At 35.9% G+C, this 19,420-nt stretch overlaps 1 protein-coding gene across 1 annotated transcript in view; it reads left to right on the top strand.

Annotated features, from left to right (window-relative positions):
• SLC7A11 (solute carrier family 7 member 11) overlaps window positions 1-19,420 on the top strand; it is a 432,997-nt gene that overhangs the window by 157,358 nt on the left and 256,219 nt on the right. Inside the window, exon 6 of the mRNA XM_053703668.1 lies at window positions 13,774-13,818. Within this exon, the coding sequence (XP_053559643.1) occupies window positions 13,774-13,818 (45 nt within the window). The remainder of the gene's footprint in view (window positions 1-13,773; window positions 13,819-19,420) is intronic.

The raw sequence follows: 19,420 nt of genomic DNA, 5'->3' as shown, positions 1-19,420 counted from the left end.
TTTCCAGACAAATATTATATAAGGACAATGAGATATGCTATTACCTGAAACTCAACCTATTGTAATAGGTTGGGGTTTAAAAACACAGAAGCAGATATTTCATATATACAAATAAGCCTGCAAATGCAATTTCTCCTACATGTTACACTATACAGCTGGTGTAACAAATCATTGAAAATATATCAACATAAAAACAATTTTACAGTGTACTGTCCCTTTAAGGGCTGACCATTTATAATATGTATATTACATATATAACTTAGCCATGATTAGGAAACTTGTATTATTTACCATTAAAATTCTACTTCTTTACTTTATCATAACATGCATATATTTAAATGAGAGCAATCACAGCATAAATAATATTGCACTGCAATGTGTTATCAGTTTATATTAAAACTCTACTGAATTATTCTACTTGCAAAAGAAACAGACCCAAATACTTTAGATACATTTAATAACATACAGCGTATAGTTTTTTTTTTCTCTTTTTTCACAAACTCCTTGCATAAATCTTGGGCATACTTAAATCAACCATTTAATCACTTGTCAGAAAAAAACTATCTTATTTACCAGACCTAAAATCACGCACATCCTCACACTTACAAATTCCTTAGTTAGTTCACTTGCAAAAAATATATATTTTATATACCTCAAACAGGTGGAAATACATTAATTCTCTCTTCAGTCCTCATATGCATAAAACAAATGTCACTTAAAATCAAGTTACAGCAATAACACTCCAAGCAAATCATTACAGCATCAGATTTCTTAGCTAAGAAACACTGATACACACACAGTTAAATTAATTACCAGTTAGAAAACACAGATAAAAAACAAGCACAGAGGCAAGCTTTTGCAGTGATATACACACACACAAACTTATATTAACTTGCATACCGTAAATTCACTCCCAACATTTAGTCTTAAGCAATTTTAACATACATCAAACTTTTAGTGATACAGGAAATACATTTTATTAACATTCTATCTCTTTAAGGAAAACATATATTTCAAACATATCAGAGACATTATTAACAAAACAAGATAAACTCTCCACCAAATTTAAAATGTATCTAAGAGTATTCAAAATTACTAAGAATGTCCCTTTTCCAAGCAATTTAGGTTTCTAACAAATTATTTTTAGACAAGATAATACATTCTCAGATATTTAGAGGGGAGTAAACCTTTTACACGTAACACGAGACACAGTGAAACATCAAACACTTCTTACACAGAATCTTCGTTTTGTTACTGCAAAGACCATAAAACAAAAAGAAAGGGTTTTCACATACCAAGCTATTTTTCAAGATACATCCTGTCATGTCACATTACAACATTATGTACAGGGAGTCAGGAACTTTTCTCCATGAGCACAGTATGCAACAAACAGCAACAACACTTATCACTAAGCCCTTTGAACAGACCCCACATTCACAACACAATACGATTAGCAATGAAATAAGCAATTAAGCAACAAGCATCAAGTGACCATTAAGCTCCAGTGATATTTAAACTAAACTATAGTATATGCTTATATAAGGGACTTTAACCCGTAAAGGGGCATTAAAACCATAATTTTTGTTGTTTAAAAAAGGTAGATAATCCCTTTATTACCCATTCCCTAGTTTTGCATAACCAACACAGTTATAATAATATACTTTTTACCTCTGTGATTACCTCTTATCTATGCCTTTGTAAACTGCCCCCTTATATCAGTTCTATTGACAGACTTGCATTTGTAGCCAATCAGTGCTGACTCCTAGGAGCTTCACGTGCCTGAGCTCAATGTTTTCTATATGAAACACATGAACTAACACCTTCTAGAGGTGAAAAACTGTCAACATGCTTTCAGATTAGAGGCGGCCTTCAAGGTCTAAGAAATTAGCATATGAACCTCTTAGGTTTAGCTTTCAACTAAGAATGCCAAGAGAACAAAGCCAAATTGGTAATAAAAGTAAATTGGAAAGTTTTTTAAAATTACATGCCCTATATAAATCATGAACATTTTTTTTACTTGACTGTCCCTTTAAAACAAGATACAAATTGTTGTTATAGCAAGACTTGAACTTGCAAAATAAGGTGAGACTTTAATTCACGCTATAACTTGCACTAGGACTCAAACCTACACAAACCCCATGATTAACGGCAGAACTCAAACCTGTCCAGGGGAGTTTAACCCCTTATAAAGGGATTTTAACCCTTAAATTGTACTAACACTGGCTAGACTGTGGATTCAGATACACAGAGGGAAAAGCAAAATTAAAAACACTTATCTCCTTACCCCTGTGTGAAAACCCACGCTCTGACACCAGAATTGTTAGGCATTATCTTATAACTGGGGTATTTCTTGACACTTAGCAGTATTCTACACCTTCACCTGGAACTGAATGGGTTACTTGATGGGATATGTCGGGAACAACAATCAGACAGGCATCAAGTAAAGTCTAATCACTGTTTTGTTTATTATAAGGCATCACAGACTTTTATAGACATTGGTTACAGTATATAGGGTTAAACAATGACATATCATAGTCACAATATTTTACCCAGTATGCTTGGAACAAAGAACTTCACAGTAAAAATAAGGAGGAAAAATGAGTATTTTTAATGAGCGAGGAGTGTTAGATAGAAGTATACCTGGGCGCATCGGCAAAGACATAACAAGGACTGGGCAAATTATTGAGATAAAGTTTTCAGCTTAAAGCATCAGCATATTTTTCTCACAGCATAATAACTACCTTATAATGAACTATAATATACTCATCTTAAAATGGTATGCTTACACAAAATGGTTTGCTAGAGACAACATGGCGTCATTATGGTTATATATTCTTACATTTTGGTTGGGAGGAGAGTTGCTGAGTCTTTCACATTAACCTCGTTTACATCCTCCTCGCAATTAAAGTGAAGGTCCATTTTGATGAATAAGTGCCTGGTTTTTAATAATCCTATTAAAAACAAGGGCACTTTAATTAATCAAAATGGACATTTCACTGTTTTCTTGAAAAACTTACCTTTTAATCCTGAATGCCGCTCCAGCGATTCCCCCGGCCGTCGGAAGCCTCTGCAGACGTCAGAAATGATGAATCAGGCTTCCTCCAATCACAGCTTCCCCCCCCGGGGGAATCTTGGCCTGATGCAATGCTGTGATTGGAGGAAGCTGGATTTTTCATTTTGGACCTGCGAAGACGGCTTGCGACGGGCGGAGGAAGTGCTGGAGCGGCTGCCAGGATTAAAAGGTAAGTTTATGAAGAAAACAGTGAAATGTCAATTTTGATTGATTAACGTGCCCTTATTTTTAATAGGTTTAATAAAAACCGGGCACTAATTCATTAAAATGGACCTTCAGTTTAAGAAGGTGGCATGTTCAGAAAAATGGTTATTAAAGGAGTTAGTGATTGCTATGGCCCACTGTAGTATCTCATTTTCTGTTTTTTATGCTGGTGGGCAGAGCTCGGTTAGGGGGTTAATAGAGGTTTTTGGACATTCCTCTGTTTAGAACATGTATCCTAGCTCCCTTCTTAACCTTTTTTTGCCTGGATTGAATTGCCTTCCAAATACTGACCTTGGCCTGTTATAATAGAATTATACTTGCTTTAACCCTTTGTTTGCTGTCTGGATTGAACTGCCTTATCAATACTGACCTTGGCCTGTCATACTGGACTTGTACTTGCTTAACCCTTTGTTTGCTGCCTGGATTGAGCTGCCTTATCAATAATGGCATTGGCCTTTTTTATTGGACTTGTACTTGTTTAACCCTTTGTTTGCTGCCTGGATTGAAATGCATTTTCAATACTGACCTTGGCCTCTTAAACTGGATTTAGTCTTTCTGCTTAACCCTTGCCTGCCTGACTCCTGGATTAATCATAGTGTGATACCTCTTCACTCCTGCTTTAAAGGGTCATTACTTCCAGCACATTGGGAACCATTAATTTAAAGGTACCATCCGGATTTCAAGCGCTTTTTGATTTTTTGACTGGTATATCCACATACAAGGAATTAAGTTTTATTGGAACGTTTCTATTGGGACTTTATCATCTCCTATGGAATGAATTGGGACTTTTATTTACTACGTAGCAAATAGGGATTATTGTGCTGGCACAATGATTTTATTTCTAATTATATCGTCATTTCTATGTTTTATGTTTTTTGGTTATTTTGATAGTTATTTTGACAATTAATTCCTTTTAACTATAACCCTTAGTTAATTTTTTTTTTTTTTTGATAATTCACACAGTTTATATTATAACATTTAGTACACTGGTTCATCCTGCACCTTTATACACATTATATACACACTCACTAAATATAACCCCAACATATGGTGGTATATTCGTCACACTTTTTATCTCATTTAGTTGGTTAATTTGTTTTTATAAACCACTATTTAGTGCATATTGCTCTATAACCACCAATACTTAGTATGGTTAAAGGTCAATTAACTATTTATTTAATCACTTTTTAACCCTTTAATTTGGGGTACTAATGGTGGTTTATTATGTTTCATAAAATTATTGGTCTTGGTCTTAATTGTTATTAGCTTCCATCGGATATATATTTATACATTTATCAATTGCTCTATAGAGTGTTTCTGTAAAATAACTCTAATATTTATATAATATAGCTTGAATGTTATATTGTAATAGCTTGACTGTTTGATCTATAGCTTAGTTATCGATCCACTATACTGTTATATCTCATTTGATTGTTTTTACATCTTTAGCAGTTTAATAAATATTCTTTTTTATATATATAATTTGGTGTCCAGGAATACATTGTATATTTATGGTCAGTTGCCATTTTGATGCTAATATATTAATTTAAGTGATTTACTTTATCTTTTGACCTGTGGAATACTTTAGCCTTTGGCGCTCCTATATGTTCTTCATCTTGAAATAGAGGTTTTTGATCACATTCCAGAAGTTGTCAGGTTTGAAAAAAATACTGTTCTGCTGGTCTGAAAAATAAATGGTTTTATCAAGCCTGGTTTGCCTTGTGCAGGTGTTACGCATATGTTTATAAGCAACAAGGTTGTCTTGGGAGCCTGTTTGTCTATATTTTAACCATAAGGAGTCCCTGTCTTGGAGCTCGAGGAGGTCCACCAAGACCCAAGGCAAATGCACTCTCTTGAGTCTAAGCTTCTGGAGTGGAGCATGAACATTACAGACCTGCTAAAACTAAGAGCAGAAAATTTACACTGCCAAGGCCGGGTCAGGTATTAGTGATAATCTGTGCCATAGTATATTGTAAAGGTAAATTAGTAAGGACTGGGAGTTAAGGTTTCAAAATGACCTAGTGGTGATGATTTTAGGAGCTGATTTAATGAGTTTTAATTTACAGACAGAATAAATGAAGGAATGTTTACTAAATACATTTGCTAAGACTCCCACAATGCTTCCTAGCAACTTCGAACATGAGCTCACGTTCGCATTGTGATTAACTTGTAATACCAGCACAGATTATTGTTCTCTGGTACTACAAAGTGGAGTGCTAACGTTCGCGTTTACATTGCTAGGAAGCATTGTGCTCATGCAAGTTTGCTTCCATAGGCTCCTATGAGAGCCTCATTCTGATGCCGTCACAGACGGCATCAGAACCAGGCGCAGCAAAAGAGGTATCGATTGGCAGCATTTTTAATATATATGTATGTTATTATATACATATATATTTATGTATTAATATGTGTATATACACATATTAACACATACATATATATGTACTGTATATAATCATATACATAAATATTTACACATAGTTTCCATAGACCGCAATGTAAAGGCACGTTTCAGTGACACTTTTTCTAACACCCCACTCCCACCAACTATAAAGCCACCAAACTGCCTAGTGCAGTTTTTTTTTTTTTTATAAAAAAAGCTAGATTTTTTTTAATAAAAACTACAATGCCATCTATTTTGAGGGCATTTTGGGCACTTTTAGAAAATTAACCAGAGATCAGATCTCTGGTTAATTTTCATAGTGATAATTTTTACTGTGAGATTGCGGTAGCAATAACCAGCCACTTGCAATGATTGGTTAATTATTGCACTCCCACAAATGTAAAAATTTGCCATTGGCAGGAGCGCAATAATTGAGGGCTCCACTTATACTCTAGCCCTTATTGTATGGATGAAAATTGGCTAAGGTTGATACACTTTTTTTTTAATAAATGTGAATATACTATTTTTTTATAATTTGGAAATATCTGAATATTGTATTTCAATTTACATTTTCATATAAAATGTTTACACTAAGAAGTATTTAGCATCTGCTTTTTTATACTTATATATTCCTTGCAAATAAGGTTATTCCATTGTTAGGAACTACCTAGTGGGGCCTGCTTTCATAGGTGTGAAGGTGTCTGGCTCTCAACTAATAAAACCTTTCAATGCACACCTTCTCATCTTATATTCTGTACTCAGAACTTTGATTACCATTTTATGAGATTTAAAACTATAGCAGTGATTTTCAACTCCAACCTGACTGATTTTCATGGAATCTGAACTAGAGCACAGATGAAATAGCCAGCTGATAGGTGAGAGCAGGTTAGCAACCATGGTTACTGATGAGCCAAATATTTTATGTGTGCTCTAGATCATATATTTTAAAAATCTGACCCATTAGTATTCCCTGACTGGACTATAAAACTCCTTAAACGGAAATATATATTTTTAAGCTTTTATTGGCATTGGATGGTGATTAAATTATATTTATATTAAACTGGCAGTGTAAGTTCATATTTTAATTTATGGTAAAGTATTCAAACACTGATATTTACTACTAAATTTTACAAGATTTTAGATTAAATATACTAACCCTATTAAAGTGCTTAGAGACATATTAGTTACATTGCTCTCTATCGCATGCAGAAGCCAAGGGTCCATGATGTGAATGTCAGTTGTGAGCAGTGTTCCCTCTAAGGCCAGTTTTGCGAGTGTCCCAGAAGAGATACACTTAATAAAGGAACCACACCTTGCAGTCTGCATTGTGTAGTTTTTTGCTGATTGCTCTAATTAAAGGGCCACCAAACCCCAAATCTTTCTTTCATGATTCAGATAGAACATACAAATTTAAACAACATTACAATTTACTTCTATTATTTATTTTGCTTCATTTTTTAGATATCCTTATTTGAAGAAAAAGCAATGCACATGGGTGAGCCAATCACATGAGGCTTCTATGTGCAGCAACCAATCAGCAGCTACTGAGCATATCTAGATATGCTTTTCAGCAAAGAATATCAAGAGAATAAAACAAATTAGATAATAGAAGTAAATTAAAAAGATGTTTAAAAATGCATTCTCTTTCTAAATCATGAAAGAAAAAATGTGGGTATCATGGCCCTTTAACTCACTGCTGAGCTGCTCAAAAAACTGTCCGTAGAGGGAAAACTCGTTGTAAGACTGGAAAAGATTTTTTCCGAAATAAAAAATAATTGAAATACAGAATAATAAGACAAATGTTTAAGCGTATCCTCCTTTATATTTATGGAAGCAAGTTTTGCTATGTATAAAATAACTAAATTGACTCTGATCAGAGGCGGCTCTTGAGTTAGTGAGGCCTTAGTCAAGGCTCAAATTGAGGCCTCTCAGCACAAAACAAAATGTGAAAATAAACCAAATTAATCTGAATAGGGATTGCTCTAAATTTTGCTGAAATACAGCTAGATTATGAGTTGTGCATTATGGTAAAAAAGCAGCGTTAAGAGGTCCTAACGCTGCTTTTTTATGCCCGCTGGTATTACAAGTCTTGCAGGTTTAGGGGCACCGCACACTTCTTTGGCTTTACCGCAAAAACGACTTACGTAAACTTTGTAAAGTCTTTTTTCTATGGGACTTCCATAGCGCCGGTATTACAAGTCTGTCCTGGGAGGCCAAAAAGTGAGCGGTATACCCTACCCTGTCAAGAGTCCTAATGCATTTAAAAGTCAGTAGTTAAGAGTTTTACACTACAACGCCGTAGCATAAAACTCATAACTAAAGTGCTAAGAAGTACACTAACACCCATAAACTACCTATTAACCCCTAAACTGAGGCCCTTCCGCATCACAAACACTATAATAAAAATGTTAACCCCTAATCTGCCACTCTGGACATCGCCTCAACTATAATAAACATATTAACCACTAAACCGCCGCACTCCCACCTCGCAAAAACACTAGTTAAATATTATTAACCCCTAATCTGCCGTCCCTAACATCGCCGCCACCTACCTACAGTTAGTAACCCCAATCTGCCGCCCCCAACGTCGCCGACACTTTACTAAATGTATTAACCCCTAAACCTAAGTCTAAACCAAACCCTAACACCACCTAACTTAAATATAATTTAAATAAATCTAAATAAAAATTAATATTATTACTTAAATAATTCCTATTTAAGAATAAATACTTACCTATAAAATAAACCCTAAGCTAGCTACAATATAACTAATAGTTACATTGTAGCTAGCTTAGGGTTTATTTTTATTTTACAGGGAAGTTTGTATTTATTTTAACTAGGTACAATAGTTATTAACTAATTATTAACTATTTAATAACTACCTAGCTAAAATTAATACAAAAGTACCTGTAAAATAAAACCTAACCTAAGTTACAATTACACCTAACACTACCACTATAATTAAATACATTAACTAAATTAACAACAATTAAATAAATTAAATTAGCTAAAGTACAACCCCCCCCCACTAAATTACAGAAAATAATAAACAAATTACAGATATTTAAACTAATTACACCTAATCTAATAGCCCTATCAAAATAAAAAAAGCCCCCCCAAAATAAAAAACCCTAGCCTAAACTAAACTATCAGTGAGAGAGAGTGCTTGTGAAGCTCCTGGGAGCGGTTTGAAACCAGACCAGGGTATGTTTGATATAGAGCTATTGGGCTGACAAGCTTATAGGCTGTGATATTGTAACTCTTTTCTGTGATTTCTCACAGTACTCTTTCTACGGATATTAATAAAGAAACTTTTAAACTTTCAATCTCGATCCATTTACTGCTGGAAATGTTCCACCTGTGTGGAAGTACCTGGATTGCTTAATAAATATAATGTAGGTGTCGGCGATGTTGGGGGCAGCAGATTAGGGGTTCATAAGTATAATGTAGATGGCGGCGGTGTCCGGAGCGGCAGATTAGGGGTTAATAAATATGATGCAGGTGTCGGCGATGTTGGGGGTGGCAGATTAGGGTTAATAAGTGTAAGATTAGGGATGTTTAGACTCGGGGTTCATGTTAGGGTGTTAGGTGTAGATATAAATTTTATTTCCCCATAGGAATCAATGGGCCTGCATTAAGGAGCTTTACGCTGCTTTTTTAGCAGGTGTTAGACTTGTTCTCAGCCGCCTCTCCCCGTTGATGCCTATGGGGAAATTGTGCACAATCACGTATGACCAGCTCACCACTGACTTAAGCAGTGCTGGTATTGGAGTGCGTTAAGGAGCAAAATTTTGCTCAACGCTCACTTCTTATCTAATAACGCCGGGTTTGTAAAAACCTGTAATACCAGTGCTGTAGGTAAGTTAGCGGTGAGAGAAAACTGCTCGATAGCACCGCACAGCCTCTAATGCAAATCTCGTAATCTAGCCGAGTGTTTGGCTAATTCTCACAACCTCAGGTTCTTCAATTGATCACACTAATCTCTGCTCCTCTCAATAACACCTGCATATGTCTACTCGCTGTCTGCGATTTACATGATGCACCACAACTGCCACTACTCATGTTTTGAGACACTAAGGAGACAAAAGGGGTGGCATTTAGACATGCAGGATAGGAGGGTGCACCCTCAGCCACAAATCTCCTTTTGCAGAACTGGAAATGTAGTCCCCAGGTAATAAGTAGTAACCGGACAGTAAAATAATGTAAAATAAAAGTATAGAAATTGAAGATGTATAATAGCATGATATAATCAATACACACTTGTAGGGAATCCACTCTGTAGTAACAATATTTCAGAACAAATCTATTGAAGACATTCTCATTTTCTTTACAGTCTTGGCCAATGGCCATATGCTATTATCATTATGGATACAGAAGAACAATAATATACATGTTCACATATAGAATCCTTCTGTACTAGTTAGGATGCAAATCTTTCTAAATGTGTCTTTGTATTCCTTTTGCATACTCTTTAAATCAAGTGTACTGCAGACTGCTGCAGCTAGCTATCAAGATGACTGCATTCAGATCGTGTCATCTGTCAGATGGTTAATACTCCGTTTCTTAATAACATGGCAAAATGAAGAAAATTTGTTTTCAACTTAAATTGATTTGATGCAGCTTTCACAGCAGATGCAAGGTTAAAGTTAACAGAAAGATAATTTTTCATATGTAAAAAAGAGGATTGGCTTTTCTTAATCCACAGGCACAAACACACAAACTAAAACATGCAGGTGCCCCTGATTTAAAACAATGATACAAAGGACACTACATTTGTTTAATTTTTTATGAATTAATTTATTTTTGTCATATAAATTTGCTCAAACTTACTTTACTTCAGTTTATCATAACTTTTATTTTGTCTATATTTCTAAGAGCACACTTCTAATCATGAACTCAATGCAATAAAATTAAAGCAAATGGACACTAAATTGTATTTAGTTTATTTATTACTCCTTTATGGGCCTAAAAAGGATACACATACAACAGATAAATAAAAGGGACTATGAGAAGAAGTGTTAGCAAAAGAAACATATGTTGTTTAAGGATTTTATTAGTTAATTCAAAAGATACTTCTGGTCAAATAAACAAGTGTTTATGGGTTAATAGTGTAGTGGGGACGTTGTGATGTGGGGAGCTGGTGGTTTTGGGGTTAATAGTTTAGTGTGGACTTTGCAATGTGGGGGGCTGGCGGTTTAGGGGTTAATAGTTTAGTGGGGACTTTTGCTGTGTGGCAGTTTAGGTTTTTTAGAGTAGGGGTCTTATGGCGATTTGGTTAGCGCGTGAGTAGGGTGTTAGGTTTTTCCCATTTTTTTTGCTCCATTGACTTCTGGGGGGAAGCTCTAAATAGCGCTAAACTTGTAATATAGCCCTTAGTGTTTAATGTCCCTTTGAAGCTGGCATTTTAGTAGCAGTAGGAAATGACTGGCAAATGAGAGGAAGAAGATGCTAGGGAGCCTCTTCAAGTATAATTATCATCATTCTGTTGTGGTTTATCCTAGAAGTGCAAAGAAAAACAACTTTCTTACTACTGTATTTGAAATGCTGCTCGTTGTCTTCAAGGCTTCTTCTATGCTAGTTCAGGTTTATCAGCAACTTACACTCTCTCTCACTATGATAAATTGCAGCCACTTGTACTGTAGGCGTGCATCACTTGTTTTTCCAGTACAGTACATTAGCACATACTAAAACATTAACTGCACTATTTAGAATAATTGTGTGGTAGCAGGAAACACCGGAAAGGCGTGTTGTGCTTGTTTGCATAGCTTTGTACACAGATATATTCTATGTATACTGAAAATGTACACACACACACACATATATATATATATGATACTGAAGAAATATCTGAAGAGTACCAAGTGTGAAGTTTTCAGAAAACGTTTGACCTTCTAATGTCTGTAAGCATTTCTTAAATGAGATAATGTTGGCATTTGCTTTAGACTGAGTAATCTATGATTTCAAATGAAAAGAAAAAAAAAGTCTCTGTGTAAAGTAGAGAACAGTAAATTTGGTGTCTAAAGTAATGCATAACCATCTATACAAACTGCTACTTTAAAGGCCAGAAAGGAAAAATAAATTAAATGAAAATCAGACAAATGTAGAGGAGAGGAAAAGCAAATAGAAAACCTGTTATGTGTTTATAAAATTAGTACAGATTGGAGATAGTCACAAACAAAGTAGCAGATTAATGCATTCCTATATATCTAAAAGCACTTTATTATGAAAAAAATGTCCTTATATTGTAAATAAAGTCCTTTTTGAAGGGTACACAATGGAACCAGCGTGATTTTTAAGGGACATTAAAGGCAATACAAGTCTACTCTGCATATACAGTGGATATTGAAAAGAATCACCCCCCTTGAAACATTTTGTTGTGTTGCAGCCTGAAATAAAGACAGACACAGTTTTTGTTTATCCAGTTGTAATTACTCAGTGCAACTTAAAACATCCAAGTGAAAGATATAACACCAACATGTCAGGCAAAAAAAAGATAATTCAAAAACAGAATCACTGAGTTGAAAAAAGGATCACCCCCTCCTAAAATTACTTGTAAACTCAATTAGGTGTAGCTAATCACCTTCTCAATGGCACACACAAAGCCATTTCACCTTCAACTGTGATCAGCTGTGGGCATATTGATTAGCTCAGCATTAAAATAGCTTTCCTGGAGCATCTCAGTCCCTTATAGTGCAACTGAAACAAACAATCAACTATGGGTTGCAAGGCACTATCAAAATATCTCTGGGATAATGTTGTGGAGAGGCACAAGTCAGGAGATGGATACAAGAAAATATAAATGGCTTTATCAATGCCTAGAAGCACAGTGAAGTCTATTATTAAGAAGTGGAAGGTATTTGGTACAACACAGACCTTCTCTGGGTCAGTATGTTGCTCCAAACTGGATGAAAAGGGCCAGGAGGAAACTGGTCAGATAGGCTACTAAGAGGCCCACAGCAACTCTGAATCAGTTGCAGAAATATATGACAAACAGTGGTCATTGTGTGCATGTGACAACAATATCACAAATTCTCCACAATTGTGGCTTGTATGGGAGGGTTTCAGCAAAAAAAAGCCACTCCTCAAGAAAGGCCACATGCTGTCACGACTGAGCTTTGCCATAACACACCTAATGGAAAAGGTGTTATGGTCAGATAAGACTAAAATGTGTTTGGCCTCAACACCAAATAACACCATACCTACAGTAAAGCATGGAGGTGGTAATATCCTGTTATGTGGGTGTTTCTCTGCAGCAGGCACTGGAGCACTTGTCAGAATAGAAGGAATAATGGATGGGGCAAAATACCATCAAATTCTTGAGGGAAATCTGCTGCCCTCTTCCAGGAAGTTGTCAATGGGAAGAAGGTTTGCCTTCCAACATGACAATGACCCAAAGCACACAGCAAAAATGACCACACAGTGGTTGAAGGAGAAAAAGGTGAATGTCCTTGCATGGCCTAGTCAGAGTCCAGACTTAAACACCATTGAATATCTGTGGCATGACTTGAGGACTGCAGTCTACAAACGGTCACCATCAAATGTAACGGAACTGGAGCAGTTCTGTAAAGAAGAGTGGCATATATTGCACAGTCTATATGTGCAAAAAGTAGAGACATATCCCAACAGACTAAAGGCTGTAATTAAAGCAAAATGTGGTTTAGCAAAATACTGGCACAAAGGGGTGATCCTTTTTCCAACTCAGTGATTCTGTTTTTGAATTGTCTTTATTTTTGCCTGACATGTTGGTGTTATATCTTTCACTTGGATGTTATAAGATGCACTGAGTAATTACAACTGGATAAACAAAAAATGTGTCTGTCTTTATTTCAGGCTGCAAAGCAACAAAATGTGATTATTTTCAAGGGGGGATTATTCTTTTCAATACCCACTGTAGAAAATCACTATTTAAAAAAATAAAAGTATTTTGCCACAAGAAAAGAAATGTCAACCCCTTTTGAACAAAAATAATCATGTAATAGTATACTATTAACATATAGCAGCAAACACACCTTGCATTAATACTTGCATTTTGTTTATGTGCAATGACAACCTCAAGGTTTTCTATTTGGCAGGATAGACATGGACGTGACTAATGTGTTTATATCCGCTACAGGTTTTACCTCAATTTTGTAACTGAAGAAGTAGAAAATCCTGAAAAGTAAGTATGCCCAAGTATAGAGTAATATGTAGTTTATTTTTTGCATTTAGAATCTCTGCCTCTTCATGAAATAATTGCATCATACTAGTAGGGATGGGCAAATATTTTGCAACATTTGAAAAAAATGAAATTAATTTTAACACATTCGTTTGTTTAATGTAATAGTATTTCTAATGCTTTCTTTAAATGTAATATTTGATTCTAATTTTTCTAATAATTTTATTCAAATGATGCAATATTTGAATTCCAAAAATTCTAATTGATATATTTGTAATAGTATTTCTAACTTTCTTTATATGTAATTGTCAAATGATGCAATATTTGAAATAGAAACATTTGAATAGATATATTTGTATCTATTATGTATACATTTACTAAATTCCCTATCACATGAACGTTTGAGCTTCTGAATAGTATTTGTTGAATTTAATGTTACATTCAAAATTTTAAATGTGGATATTCAATCTAATTATGAACATTTGAAAATGAAAGTAAAATTTGAAAAATGGAAATAACATTCGATTATTGAATTTTAATGTATTTTCATTCAAATTACACTTTCAGCACATTCGCCCATCACTAAATACTAGGTGGAATTTTGCCTTCTTTTTTTTTTTTTTTTACTTGTAATATTTAAATGAATAAATAACTTGGAAAAGACATAGGACAAAGCATAGCCACAAAATATTAAAGCCAATAACTTATGTGTGAGTCCTGGTTCAACACCTGACAGGCCCCCCTTCTCTGGGTCCAAGGGTAAACTTCTAAATAGAGACACACAGGTGGCACTCAGAGTAAGTAACAGTGCCTTTTTATTTAGGTGAGCAATGTTTTGAGGCTCCTGTCCCTTTCTCAAGCTTGAACTTGAGAAAGGGGCAGGAGCCTTGAAAACATTGCTAAACTTAATAAAAATGAACTGTTACCTACTCTGAGTGCCACCTGTGTGTCTTTTTTAAAGCCAATAACTTATACACATGACTTCATATTTGAATTGCATTATTTTTATAAAAATCTTCTCTTTTTAAAGAAGAGTAACTAGAATATGAAAATAACACATGCACCATTCCAGTAGGTAACACTGATCTCATCTAAGAAATCAGTACATGTACTCATTATAGTTTATCAGTATCATTCTAATGACGAATATGCATTGATATACATTAACATGATACAGTAGGTCCTATGGGCATAAAATAATCAGGAAAGCATATAGAAAGCATATAGAGCAGGCTTGCCCATTGTTTATCTTTTATGGACAGAGATAGATTTGATTTCAAGGCTTTCCCTAAATGAACACAAGAAACTTTTTTCATAAAGGGTTATCCCAAAACTTGGTGGTCTCCTACTTTTATTATTATTATTATTATTATTATTATCGGTTATTTGTAGAGCGCCAACAGATTCCGCAGCGCTATAAACAAAGGGGGAGTACAACAAAACAATTATAGGGTAGAGGGCCCTGCCAAGAGTTGCACTGTTGTAGTCAGCTCTTAAGAAGGTGATCTACAAACAGCTGGACTTTTAGGCTTACATGCTAAGAGGGTTCAGGGAATTGCAGTGGGGGAGAGGAACTGGTATAAAGAAAGGTTAGCATAGGTTGTATGCGTCCCTGAACAGTAGAGTCTTTAGGGAGCACTTGAAGCTTTTAAAACTAGAAGAGAGTCTTGTGGAGCGAGGCAGAGAGTTCCACAAGATGGGAGCCAGTCTGGAGAAGTCCTGTAAACGGGAGTGTGATGAGGTGACAAGAGAGGAGGAGAGTAGGAGGTCATGAGCAGAGCGAAGGGGACGGGAGGGAGAGTATCTGGAGACGAGGTCTGAGATGTAGGGGGGAGCAGTGCAGTTGAGGGCTTTGTATGTAAGAGTGAGAGTTTTGTGTTTGATCCTAGAGGCAAGAGGAAGCCAGTGAAGGGATTGGCAGAGAGGCGCAGCAGATGAAGAGCGACGTGTAAGGAAGATGAGTCTGGCAGAGGCATTCATTATGGATTGTAAAGGAGCTAGGCGGCAGGTGGGGAGACCAGAGAGGACAGAGTTGCAGTTATCAAGGCGGGAGAGAATGAGAGAGTGGATTAAAATCTTAGTTGTGTCTTGTGTAAGGAAGTGTCTAATTTTAGAGATGTTTTTAAGGTGGAAGCGGCAGGCTGTAGCCAAGGACTGAATGTGAGGAGTGAAGGAAAGATCTGAGTCAAATGTGACCCCAAGACATCGGGCATGCAGGGTAGGGGTAATGACGGAGTTGTCGACAGTTATAGAGATATTGGACTTTTAAGAGTAAACTTTAGACAAATCTAAAGTATATTTAGATTTTTACAATGAGTCCTTGCTTTACTGTTTTCATAAGGACTGTGCATATGTTTGACTGTGCTATACGTTGAAGGGACGGTGTACTTTGATATTTCTCCCCTTTAATGTGTTTCCAATTTTACCTACAGGAGTATATTAAATTGTTTACAAATAATTTCTTCACCTTTATTTTCTTGTTTGAAATAGCTGGTTTTGCCTTTTGTATCCCCACCTTTACTGAACATTTCTGAACTAAATTTCTGGTTAAAAAAAACAAACAAAAAAACATGTAAACAAGAAAGTTTATATAAAATAATGCTCCCGGTGGTGGGCTGTGACAGAGAGGTACTAAAATGTTTATTTTCCATTGTTCTCTCTAAGGGTCTGATATTCAAAACCTTGTTGCTCAGACAACATATTCTAAGAAGTCTGGTCGGTAAGGCAGGCCCTTAAAAAAATTAGAAACACAAATTTTATCTAGAGAAATGTTTATGTTGCTATGTAATGTCTCAAATAAATCCCAAAGATTTCACTAGATTTCTTCCTGTTCCGGTAAGGTTTTAAATGTCAGGACCTAAGTCCCTTATGATCTTAAGTGCCACATGTGGCAAGATATTCAATAGGGATCCGTCATAATGTTGAGAAAGCCACCAAAATATTCAAAAGTGCTGACAGTACTGTTTAAAAGCAGCATTGCCGAGAGGTGTTTTCACGTACATTTCAGTGGGTGGTGATTCTTCTCTGATACCAACGATATGTTCAAAGCAGCATAACCACCTACACAGAGGGTGTAATGTAAACAATCCCAACACAATACTGTATGACAATACAATTTACATGTGTCAAAAGAAACTCCCTGTTCGTACAATACAATAGTGAATTAAACGTATCAATGATACACCTAAAGGAGCTGGGGGATTGTGGGTATGTGTATATCCATTATTTAATGTATATGTATTGTATAGTATAGTGTTAGAATATGTATGTAAAATGTAAGTGTGATTGTACAAATCTTTTATTGTGTCCTTAGGCATGCATTTTTACTATTTTTCCGACTGCGATTGCAGTCTTAATATTCATATTGACATTATATTTATAAGGGGAAATTGGGAAATTGTGATTACTGAGACATTAAAGGGACATTAAACCAAAAAATGTCTTTCATTATTCAGATAGAGAATAAAATTTTTAAAACATTTCCAATATACTTCTTTTATCAAATTTGCTTTGTTCTCATGTTGTTATTTGTTGAAGGGATACCTAGGCAGGAAGCGTGCATATGCCTGAAGCACTACATGACAGGAAATAGTGCTGCCATCTAGTGCTCCTGCTAATGTATAACATTATTGCAAAACTGCTGCCATATAGAGCTGCAGACACGTGCACACTCATAAGCTTACTTTACTGCTTTTCAACAAAGGATAACAAAAAACAAAAAAATGATAACAGAAGTACATTGGAAAGTTGTTTAAAATTGTATGTTCTATCTGAATCATGAAAGAAAAAAAAATGGGTTTTATTTCCCTTTAAGAATCACAGATGCTGGAGCGCTGGGAATGGACATTGTTGTTTGATTGTGTGGTTCTTCACCTCCACATTAAAGTTTACAGTAAACAAATAGAGGGTTGATTTTAGTAGTTAATATACTGCAATACAGGGAGTGCAGAATTATTAGGCAAATGAGTATTTTGACCACATCATCCTCTTTATGCATGTTGTCTTACTCCAAGCTGTATAGGCTCGAAAGCCTACTACCAATTAAGCATATTAGGTGATGTGCATCTCTGTAATGAGAAGGGGTGTGGTCTAATGACATCAACACCCTATATCAGGTGTGCATAATTATTAGGCAACTTCCTTTCCTTTGGCAAAATGGGTCAAAAGAAGGACTTGACAGGCTCAGAAAAGTCAAAAATAGTGAGATATCTTGCAGAGGGATGCAGCACTATTAAAATTGCAAAGCTTCTGAAGCGTGATCATCGAACAATCAAGCGTTTCGTTCAAAATAGTCAACAGGGTCGCAAGAAGCGTGTGGAAAAACCAAGGCGCAAAATAACTGCCCATGAACTGAGAAAAGTCAAGCGTGCAGCTGCCAAGATGCCACCAGTTTGGCCATATTTCAGAGCTGCAACATCACTGGAGTGCCCAAAAGCACAAGGTGTGCAATACTCAGAGACATGGCCAAGGTAAGAAAGGCTGAAAGACGACCACCACTGAACAAGACACACAAGCTGAAACGTCAAGACTGGGCCAAGAAATATCTCAAGACTGATTTTTCTAAGGTTTTATGGACTGATGAAATGAGAGTGAGTCTTGATGGGCCAGATGGATGGGCCCGTGGCTGGATTGGTAAAGGGCAGAGAGCTCCAGTCCAACTCAGATGCCAGCAAGGTGGAGGTGGAGTACTGGTTTGGGCTGGTATCATCAAAGATGAGCTTGTGGGGCCTTTTCAGGTTGAGGATGGAGTCAAGCTCAACTCCCAGTCCTACTGCCAGTTTCTGGAAGACACCTTCTTCAAGCAGTGGTACAGGAGAAGTCTGCATCCTTCAAGAAAAACATGATTTTCATGCAGGACAATGCTCCATCACACGCGTCCAAGTACTCCACAGCGTGGCTGGCAAGAAAGGGTATAAAAGAAGAAAATCTAATGACATGGCCTCCTTGTTCACCTGATCTGAACCCCATTGAGAACCTGTGGTCCATCATCAAATGTGAGATTTACAAGGAGGGAAAACAGTACACCTCTCTGAACAGTGTCTGGGAGGCTGTGGTTGCTGCTGCACGCAATGTTGATGGTGAACAGATCAAAACACTGACAGAATCCATGGATGGCAGGCTTTTGAGTGTCCTTGCAAAGAAAGGTGGCTATATTGGTCACTGATTTGTTTTTGTTTTGTTTTTGAATGTCAGAAATGTATATTTGTGAATGTTGAGATGTTATATTGGTTTCACTGGTAAAAATAAATAATTGAAATGGGTATATATTTGTTTTTTGTTAAGTTGCCTAATAATTATGCACAGTAATAGTCACCTGCACATACAGATATCCCCCTAAAATAGCTATAACTAAAAACAAACTAAAAACTACTTCCAAAACTATTCAGCTTTGATATTAATGAGTTTTTTGGGGTTCATTGAGAACATGGTTGTTGTTCAATAATAAAATTAATCCTCAAAAATACAACTTGCCTAATAATTCTGCACTCCCTGTATGTAGATTTTGGGACAAACCCCCAAAATATTCTGCATGTCGGAGATGACTCTGGTTCACGATAATCATTACTTAAGGTTTTGAAAGTTGCATGTGCAGCAATATTAATAG

The sequence above is a fragment of the Bombina bombina genome, chromosome 2 (genome assembly GCF_027579735.1).
Source record: "Bombina bombina isolate aBomBom1 chromosome 2, aBomBom1.pri, whole genome shotgun sequence".
Classification (NCBI taxonomy): Eukaryota; Metazoa; Chordata; class Amphibia; order Anura; family Bombinatoridae; genus Bombina; species Bombina bombina.
This window is presented reverse-complemented; position numbering and strand designations above follow the sequence as displayed.